Genomic DNA, 10,707 nt, shown 5'->3' with positions numbered 1-10,707 from the left:
ACGCCGACGGACTGATGAAGAGCAGAACTGCATGCACACGCACGCACGCGCACACACACACACACACACACACACACACACACACACACGCGCACACGCGCGCACACGCACGCACTCACACACACGCTGTGATTGCCAGTTACTGAGGACTGAATGTTCTGAGCAGAAGTGACAGCAAATGTCAACTTCACACTAAACTTCTCTCTGCATCTCTCCTTCTCTTCCTTCTCGTTCTTCTTTTAGACCCTCTGTTTTCTCTATCTTCACTTCTTTTCTGTTTCTCTCTCTCTCTTTTCCCCTCAGGAAGTGGCATTTACAAATAATTTGTAGAACTATGTGTAAAAATTCTAACAGACGTACAGAAACGAGAGGACGGATCCTCAGAAAGAAGGAGGAAAGGAAATATGGAAATTAAGGATAGTGATAGAAGACAGTCTCAGCCACCTACACCGCAATTTTGGCGTATGCCACTCAAGCACTCTAGAGCCCACAACAGGGCAAAGTTCTTTAACGCTTCTTTAAGTCATGGCTAGTCCAACGGATGATGTTAATTTCTGCCATATTGGATTTTCCACACCTTTTTTCATTTATTCTCCTACAAGTTTTGACCAACCGTCATGAAATATGGCTCACAGCCTCATGAGATCAGTCCAGACAGGAAGTGAGGCCATTTCTCAGCAATTCTTTTTGTGTACTGTCACCAAACTGGACATGTATGTTTAACAAGCAAGCTTTTCAAGCAAGTTCATTTGCAAATTGGAAGGGCTACTAAACAGGAAGTGGGGCAAGATCTCAGCAACGGCTTGATCTTTTGCCTTCAAATATAGCATAACTCCTTGGGAACAAGCGCTGATTGTCCCAATGGCTTTTGGCCTTCATCCATTGCTAAGGGGTTGGGTCAGAAAGTGCTTGGCCCCTTAATCGCTGCTTGTAGCTCTTATTATTATTATTATTATTATTATTATTACTATTATTATTACTATTATTATTATCATCAATTTGACGAGACTAGTGCAATTCTATGATTGATGATGGTTTGATATTTTGGTCGGGTGCAAGACAATTTTCCCCCAATTTTTTTTTTACTCTGTTTCTATTTTTTTTTTTTGGTAAAAGAATCATCTGTGCTGGAGATCTGAGTAGAACCATTTTTTTGCTCCTCAGGCCTGCTCTTAGCTACTGTACAGATAATACTGTATTTTTCACAACCTGATCTTGTAAATGTTCATTATTTATATCAATTGTAATGTGTGGTGAGTGAAGGCAGGACACAAGCGGGATTGATTGTCTTAGAATAATCTACAGTAAGCAATGAGAACACAAGCATGAGTTGGAAAAAATCTGAAAACAAAGAATCAGAAAAAAATCAACCCTCAGAAATGCATGAAACAATCAACAGGATTTTGAGAAATACTAAGGAACAACAGGGTGCAAATAGATGAACTAATCAAAGACTTAACACAGTACAGATGAACACAATAGGGCAACCAACCAATGACAGAGCTAACCCTAGCCCTAGTCTAGTGTTAAGGTTTCCAATTAAGGTTTGCATCTAGAGTTAAGATTTCCAATTAAGATTGGGATCTAGGGTTAAGGTTTACATTTGAGCTTGGGGTCTGGTCTTAAGCTGTACATTTAAGGTCGGAATCTAAGGTTAAGGTTACAGTTAGAATAGGGGTCTATGGATAGAATTTCCAGCTGTGTCTAAAGTTTTGGTTCTAGGGTTAAGGTTTATATTTAAGTTTGGGATCTAGAGTTAGAGTTAAGTTTAACATTTAAGACTGGAATCTACAGTTAGGGTTTCTGGTTAGGGTTGGGGTCTAAGATAAGAGATTACAATTAAGGCTAAGTTTGATGGTTAAGATTGGGATTAGGGTCAGGGTTTACACTTGAGGTTGGGGTCTAGGGTTAAGTTTGATAGTTAGGGTTGGGAATTAAGGTTAAGGTTTAGGTTTGGGATCTAGGGTTATGAGTTACAGTTAAGGTTATTGTGTGGGTTTAGCGTTTAAGTTTAAGGTTGGGATCTAGAGTTAGCATTTATAGTCTATGCTTTAGCCTAGTGTCTTGTGGATTTTGTATCTAAAGTCAGGGTTTGGGGTTAAGATTTGGATGTACAGTTAAGAATGGGATCTAAATTTAATGATTACAGTTAGAGTTGTCATCAGTTAGATTTAATCTGGGGCAAATTGGTCCACCTCCTCACCCCAACACTGTGAGTGGACTTGTCCTAGATAGGTTTTGGTTTAGCTGTAAATCGCATAGCCTAGTAAACAAGTAGTTTTTTAGTAAACAAGATTTACTAATATATATATATATATATATATATATATATATATATATATATATATATATATATATATATATATATATATACATAATCACACAGCTACATCATGGGGACCAAATGTGCTTTAAAAAAAAAAAAAATAAATAAAAAAAAATTCTGTTCACTCCTGAGCACATTCAGCACAAATATCTTTTATATGGTCATATAATTGCATTTCTTTTTTGAATTTTCTCACCATCCATGAGTTACTGGAGCCCGACAGAAGGTGTGGGAAAAAAAATAAAATTGGTATCTTTGTGTTCCTAAGAGACAGATAGAGAAGACTCATTGTTCTCTGTCCCTGCTGTGTGAAATTGAAAAGAACAACTAAGACAAGAGGATCAAGGCAGCCAAAGAAACACACACACACACACACACACACACACACACACACACACACAGACCACTGAATAGTGCCAGTGTGTTCTGTCCATTTGGGTTTATGTAACTTCTGAACCTGAGACAGTCGTGTATGGAGTCAATTTAGTGCCAGAAATATTAAACATATTTATAAGAAAATATTAATTTAAATTATTAATTTATAAGAAAATGAAAAATTCATTAATAAAATATAAATATTGCTGTAAGCAATACAGAAACACAAGTAATAGAACTTTTGCCTTATGGATTTTTGCTCTGTCTTTAATTTTGTGAGAAGTAAGTTGTTAAAAATATCAATATTCAAATAAATAAATAAATAAATAAATAAAGAAAGAGAACAAAGAAGAAACAGCAGGAAAGGAAAACAGTATGCATTTTGATTATTTGCATTTACATTCCCTTTGCTTGCTTTTAGACCTTGTTTGAAAATGCCTCAAAACTAACACCATAGTCTTTTATTAGTCTGTTACACACACACACACACACACACACACTCACACACACTTGCAAAGTTGTGTATTTTACATTGGCACCATTCAAAGTACAGACCGTACGGAGTGTTTTAATCAAAACAATTATGGCAACAAATGCTTGAGCTCTAAAAATAAAAACATATAAAGGTGCATTCACATGCGTGCACACACACACACACACACACACACACACACACACACACACACACAAACACGTCACAAAAGTGCTGAAAAACACAGATTTTCATTCTCATGATGTCATTAATTTAGGTGTGTGACAGAACACAGCGTCCATCAACAGATAAACACACACACAGACACACACAGACACACACACAAATACACACACCACTCTAGACCACTGAAGCTGCTTTGTTGCTGTGAACTCCATACACAGGTGAGTATAAACATATACACACACTCACCAAGCGGCACACACTCCTTTTTTGCGTTCCGATGTTAAATCAAAAACTACAACACTAGAACACAGAACTTTAAAAAACAAACAAACTACAGACTCACCACACACACACACACACTACAGCAGAAGAGAAGAAAGAACGGCGGATTAAAACAGAAAAGTCTGTGTGTGTGTGTGTGTGTGTATGTGTGTGTGTGTGTGTGTGTGTGTGTGTGTGTGTGTGTGTGTGTGTGCGCCTTTTGCTCACCAGGTGCAGCATGTCGTAGATGGACTCAGACGAACGTTTGCTGTGTCGGTTCCGCTTTAACACTGACATGACTGATCCTTACACACATACACACACACACACTCACACACACACCGCGTGCTGAGCCCAGAGCAGATGGGAAACACACTCACACACCTTCACTGTGCACCGATGCTGAAGACTGAATACAGAGACTCACAGATCCTCCAGACTGGAGCTCTCTCTCCCTCTCTCTCTCCCTCTCTCTCTCTCTCTCTCCCTCTCTCTCTCTCCCTCTCTCTCTCTCTCTAACGGTCTTGTCACTCTCAAATGAAATAAAAGCCAGAGAAAATACTGAATACTGTCATGATGAAATACTGGACTCTCTCTCTCTCTCTCTCTCTCTCTCTCTCTCTCTCACACTCTATTACTCTCTCGTTTGCCCACCTACGCACTCTACTTCCAAAGCAACAGATTTGTCCTTCAAATCTTCTCTAAAGCTCGCTCTCTCGCACTGTCTCAATCTTTTTGTCTCTCTTTTCCCCTTCTAAACAGACCCATAGCTAGCTAGAGTAGCTACATAGATAGATAGATAGATAGATAGATATCAGAACACCCTGTTTTCTCAACCTAGAATTTTCTAAAAAGAAAGAAATGTATAAATTCCCTGATAAACCAATGCAATGTTTATGCCTATAATGAAACATTGTGCTATAAGGCTCAGTCATAATGGTTTCAGAATAATAATGCCATGTTACAGATAAGCAGCCTTATAATAATGTTTTTATTTCAGTGCTATAGAGCTCAGATTTGTGCTTACGGAACACCCGGGGGGTGGGGGTGCCCTGTTTTGGGTGTGTGTGTGTGTGTGTGTGTGTGTGTGTCAGTGAGCACTTAGTAAAAGACAGATCTCATAGATTCATCTCATCGAGTACCAGTCAGTCCCTAAGAATAAAAGGCCACATCATGCAGTCGAGCCAAAAACCTTCCCTGTGTGGGAGTTACAACTCTGTGTGTGTGTGTGTGTGTGTGTTTGCAGGTGTGTTTGCCCGTAGGCTAATTATGGTGTTCTGCTGCAGTCTTTGCTAACCTCACTGACACAAACCCCTGCGGATAGAAGGGGGGCTTGTAGCAGTTGGTGGAATAACAGCACGCTAAATCAAGATACAGATGCATGGACAGAAACGCTAATCCGACAGCTGTGCTATTAAAGCTGCAATAAGCTCTTAAAACACGGGTTGAACACAAGGATGAATATTATCCTTGTGTGTACTTATTATTAAATATTACTACAATATGTTACTTCGACCCATGCACACAATATATGCTTTATCGGCAAAATTGTTTCAGTCATTAGATCCCGATTATCTTCTCATATGTAGATTTTTCTATATAGAAAGATAAAGCCTTAACTGCTTACCCTAACTAGTTACCAGTTAGGATGCAAACTCAAATCAAAAGGAGTTCAACATCACTGGATTTCGAAGAAAATGAGCTAATTAGCCTATAACACCGGACGTGCGCTCGCATACACCTCGTCACTTCACCATGGCATTTTCTAAACGAACTACAGATGAGTAACTGTAAAATGAATAAGTTTGTTCTTGGAGACACTTGAGGTGTGGATCTGAATATAGTTCCATGTAGGCAGCAAGAGCATCGAATCCCAGAGACCTGCTAATGCCTATTCTCAGCATGTGTGTGTGTGTGTGTGATCTATACATGCACTGTATGTGTGTAATGTGTGTATAGGTACAGCTATAACTGATTTCCAAACTAGCGCCATCAAAAAGAAGTTGTGTTTGGACCACAATAATATATTAAAATATTGTTGATTGGACCACAGTAATGTACTAATAAAGGTTATAATGGATAAAGTAAATCATTAATTCATGTCCTGTAACCACTTTATTCTGGTCAATGTCACAATGCATCCAAAGCGTGTCCCAGGAAGACAAGGTACAAGGCGTAAATACACCTTGGATGGAAACCGGTGAACCCATAGCAAACCTTTAACATGCAGAACTCGGCACAAACAGTAATTCAAGCTCAGGCTAGGACTTGGGACTCTGAACCACCATGCCACCTTGGATAAAGGTGCGGTAAAACACTGCAGCCTGCAGTCAGACATCTTTACCTTTTCATAGTCCCTGTACTCGCTAAAGAGCTCGGTGTCGTCATCCAGGCTGTCCCCGGACGTCTCTGAGATGAGCCCAACTCCATCATCCAGAATCTCCTCTGGGAAGAAATCGGTACAGAGTGAGGCTAGTACTATTACCAAAAATATAACACTCATAAAACTTCAACCTGAGGTGTTAAACTGAGGAAACACTCAATACTGTGATCGTATTAACAAATAACTTTAACTAAATAACAGAAAGAACAAAATATTATGAATAATGAACTGTTGACAAAATTAGAGGTATAGGATTACATCGGAGACAAGGACACCACAAAGCCAAAGACACACTGCACTGCGCAAGTAGTTCTCCTAGTTCTGATGGTAGTTGGCCCTGTTTCTCACGGTACCCCGACTCAGATTGGTCCTGAAAACAAACCAACTGACCCCAGGTCTTGCCACTAATCCTACCTCATCCTCTTCTAATAAAGCACACCAGTAATAAAGCACGCCAGTTGCCCTGGTGCTTCTAATCTGCTTCATTTTGGTTCTATGGTTTTTGACCACACACCATCTCAAGTAGGTTATGATGGCAAACCAAAACACATCATGGCTCTTTTGGTTCTGACCCACTTTGCTTATGCTAACTCTGTGAAATGTCCAGGTCATCTCAAGTTCTTTGGTTTTAAAAGCAAACAAACTCACCCTAATTCTGGTAGTCCTGCTAATAACCCAACTTAACTTAGGTTTATCTGCTTCACAGATTGGAACTATTGATTCCAATCCGACTCATCTTGGTTGGGTTGGTTTTGATGGCAACCGTATTCACCATGGTTCTGCCGCTGGTTCTGCTGCTGGTACTTCCGGTAGCCCAACCTACTTTGTATATCTTGTATATTAAGTTGAGTTGAGCCTATAACTCAACTACATTCTTCTGGTTTTTAAAGGAAACAAACTGTTGGTTCTAACCCAACACACTATGGTTCTTCTGGTTCTTACCCAACTTTCCCAAATTATGTGGGTTCTGCAAGCAAACCATCTACCCCTTGTCCCTGGTTAACCATAACCAGATTCTTCCATGTTCTCCTAGTACCCATGCTAGTTCTATTGGCTTCAGTTCTCCAGCATTTGCCAATTCAACTGCTTCTGTCTGTTCTGATCCAGCTAACTCTGATTTCATTGGCTCTGAAATCATACTAGCACATAGTTCTGATGACTACCCAACTCTCTTGGTTCTGCTGGTTCTAATGGTAACAGAACCCTGCACTTGGTAACATGCACTGATTGTACATATGAAGGGATTGATTATCAGCATAAGGTAACCAAACTCATTCAGTTTCTACTGGTTCCAAACCAACCTTCTTTTGGTTCTACCAATAACCTAACTTATCCTAGGTCTATTGGTTGTAAAAGGAACTCAGTTCACACTAGTTCACCATGGTTCAGTTGGTTTAATCCTACCTTTCCTAGATTTTTATCCAGCTTCTTCCAAGGTCTTCAGGGTATGGTACTGTGCTTCTGTTGATTATAACCCAATTCACCATGGCCCTGCTGCTTTATATCAGTCTGCCTAGTTCTGCTGGTTCCAATCAAACTCATCTTCGTTCTAAAAGCACACCATAAAATTTGGCCACCCAAATGCCATGGTTCTGCTAGTTCTGATGGTAACCCAATTCTACCCACTTTGCACTTGTTGACTCCGCAAATAACCTGGTATTATAAACAAACTTACAGCAGTTTTGCTTCTTCTAACTCAAATCACTGTGGTTCTGCTGCTTCTGCCAATAATCCAACTCGTCCTAGGTCTTTTAGTTCTAAATCAACTCACCCTAGTTGAAACCTCATCATAGTTCTGCTGGTTCTAACCTACCTGTCCCAAGTTCTGTCATTTCCGAAAGGAAACTATCTTACTCTGGTCATGCTGGTTCTGACAGGCCCTACTAAGTTCTTCTGGTACTCCATTCTGGATCTGTTGTATCTAATCAACTTATCATGGTCCTGCTGCTAAACCACTCACCATGATTCTGGCGGTAACGCAACTCCCCATGGTTGTTCCAGTGTCCCAACTCACCATTGTCCTATTGTTTTTAACCCAGCTCACCCTGATTCTGCTGATTCTGACTTGACTTACCCTGGTTCTGGGAGAAGATGTCAGTGTAGAGTTGCTGGACAGCATCAGAGCGTCTTGGGGGCAGGAAGCAGTGTTGCCTTCGATCCACCTGGGGCAGCGTGTTCACCGTGAGTGAGAGAGATGCCTGAGAGAATGCAGTCTTCATATCGGAGAATGTCAATGTGCTGGAGTTTTTTCCATTCAGCTGCAGGATCTCGTCTCCAGCATTCAAACCTGCATTGCCCATCAGTCATTTAATTCTTTAATACACTATTCTAAATGAAGTTTTTCAGTCATCAAGGTTATTTTGAATGCATTAGGACAGTCACGACTGAATTTGTTTCATAAGATTCAAGATCATGTCATGGGTTGTCTTGACTTATCTTACTAATCTTTTTATTTTATACTTTGACATAAATATAAACACTTATTGATGATCCTTTCTCTAATTATGGATTTATTATTATTATTTAGCTGGATTTATTTCAAATTGTGCATTGAAAGTTTCACAAGAAGACTCATTGGTATCTATCTTTTCTCTCTATAGTGCTGACCCAGTTCCGAAGAAAGTATGAAATATCATCAATAAAACACTCTCAGATGGATTTTAGATCCATATTTGCCAGCATGCTGACAGTGATGCATCACTATAAAAATGCCTTCCAAAACATGTCTTGACTAGGCTTGATACTAACTGGGCACCATATGTTCCACAGCACATATGACACTGAAAAAAAAATTGGTGTAAGGCTGGAATGATGGCACTGGAGTGATATAATGTTACTTATTTTTCTTCTGAGTGGAGCATGAGTCAGCAGGCATGTCTGATCCGAGCTTGCAGAAACCCACAAAGCCTTCAATACGCGTGTTATGTAACGCTGTGTGGCACAGCAATAACACCCATTAACGCGAGCGAGAGAACGAGCCAAAATGAGAGAGCTGGGGAGAGGAGAAAAAGATAGAAGGGATAATTAAGCAGAGAAGAGAAGTAATAAACCTTTGGCGAACGCTAATCCTCCGGCTTTTACGTCCGTAATGTAGAGCTGCTGCACGCTGTCGTCCTCCACCATAGAGATAGAGAAACCTGTCAGAAAGAGTATGAAGTGAACTAACCCACATCGTTTCGATCGGAATAACAAACTGTACTTACACACAAAGTACAGAGACATCATACAGAGCAATTATTACCATAGCCGATCATGCAGGACTCGTCCCTGTCAAACTGAATGACTTTTCTAATCTTGGAGCAGAGCTCGATCTCCTTATAGAGCTGAAAATGGGAGAGGAAAAAAAAAAAAAAAAAAGTTCTCTAATTCTCCATTTGCGATGCACCACAGAGTTTGTGAGTATGTGACAGTAACAAGCACAGCAGGAAGCAAAGCTTTGCAACTGGGCTTTTAGAAACCATAAGCAGAGAAAAAAAAGATGCACAGAGACAAGAGAGACATCAGCACATGATGAGCTGTGCTTATTCTAGAAGATAAATTCATTAGTAAAGCATGCATACTAATTCTGAATTAATGTAATGCTTCAATTAGTCCACAACCTCGACCAGTCATCAAAATAAAAAAAAAAGAATTCCTTTATCATTTATTAATCCTTCAATCCATTACTGAATTCTTTCAATTTCTAACGTTGTATGAAACTACATTCTATGGGCCATATTCAGAGTTGAGTTAATCGTCTATGGTCAGGATTTAATAAAGACATTTCATACACTGGTATTCAGGCAGCTTCTCACAAAGTTGCATGGGATTTGTGGGGCGGAGTTTTTCACGTGCAATTCTGACATTTACCTGATTTTAGCTCGAGCGTGGAGCAGTATTAAATCCAGCTCCATTGTCTGACAGTTTGATGTAAACACTATGTTATGCTGAAATTTTTGGGCTCTAAATACTCTCAAATTCAAGGCCAATATGAAATACTTAAATACGACACTATTAATTAATTAAGAGTATGTTCCTTTAAAGCCCATGAAGAGACAACATCTTAATCCGAGACAGTGCTAAGTTAAATTATGACTTAAAGTGAGCTGTACGTGTAGCAGATGAGTGCTCGGTCAGCTTATCCTTCAAACCGTCGGCATGTTTTCCTTACAGGAAAGAACATCAAATTAATAAAAAAAACACCATTATTTTATTACTTTGACAACTCAAAATAGAGAATTAAAATAATACGAAGTAAAATAATAGCCTACATCCTGTACAGATATTACGACTGACCTCGATTTAGTATCTTTTATGATAATTACACTCTCTAATGAGGTGTGTAACATGACTCTGAGTATGAGGCACTTATAAGGTAATTATTGACATAACTTCTTAAGTCACCAAGTCTGAATATCCTGTCTACACACCTATTACTTCCTTTTTTCCCCAAGCACGCTGTAATGCCACACATTTCAGTCCAATAATGACACATACACTCAACACTGGTAATTGCTATGGCAGCTCAATGACTAACACCTGATAATGCCTCTATTAGTGTCTCTATGCATAAGGAGTTATTTGAACGTACCAGGTCGTATACGTCCTCCTCCGGCTTGGGGATGTAGAACTGCACCTGCGTCTCAATCAGGAACTTTAAACGCAGGTAATGTTTGGTTGAGTCCAAATCATGAGCCTGGAAAACAATAGACAGGAAGAGATTTC

The 10,707-nt window shown here is 39.5% G+C and overlaps 1 protein-coding gene across 3 annotated transcripts in view; it reads right to left on the bottom strand.

Annotated features, from left to right (window-relative positions):
- Positions 1 to 10,707, bottom strand: part of tiam1b (TIAM Rac1 associated GEF 1b) — a 47,160-nt gene that overhangs the window by 11,836 nt on the left and 24,617 nt on the right. For 2 of the 3 annotated variants that reach the window (XM_026943514.3, XM_053239837.1), the window contains 5 exons: positions 10,574 to 10,678; positions 9,245 to 9,326; positions 9,054 to 9,140; positions 8,078 to 8,290; positions 5,965 to 6,065 (listed from right to left, as the gene is read on the bottom strand). In XM_026943514.3, the coding sequence (XP_026799315.2) occupies positions 5,965 to 6,065; positions 8,078 to 8,290; positions 9,054 to 9,140; positions 9,245 to 9,326; positions 10,574 to 10,678 (588 nt within the window). Of the gene's footprint in view, positions 1 to 3,848; positions 3,903 to 5,964; positions 6,066 to 8,077; positions 8,291 to 9,053; positions 9,141 to 9,244; positions 9,327 to 10,573; positions 10,679 to 10,707 lie in introns of all 3 variants that reach the window. The other variant, XM_053239838.1, reaches the window with a different exon arrangement.

The sequence above is a fragment of the Pangasianodon hypophthalmus genome, chromosome 14 (assembly GCF_027358585.1).
Source record: "Pangasianodon hypophthalmus isolate fPanHyp1 chromosome 14, fPanHyp1.pri, whole genome shotgun sequence".
NCBI lineage: Eukaryota > Metazoa > Chordata > Actinopteri > Siluriformes > Pangasiidae > Pangasianodon > Pangasianodon hypophthalmus.
This window is presented reverse-complemented; position numbering and strand designations above follow the sequence as displayed.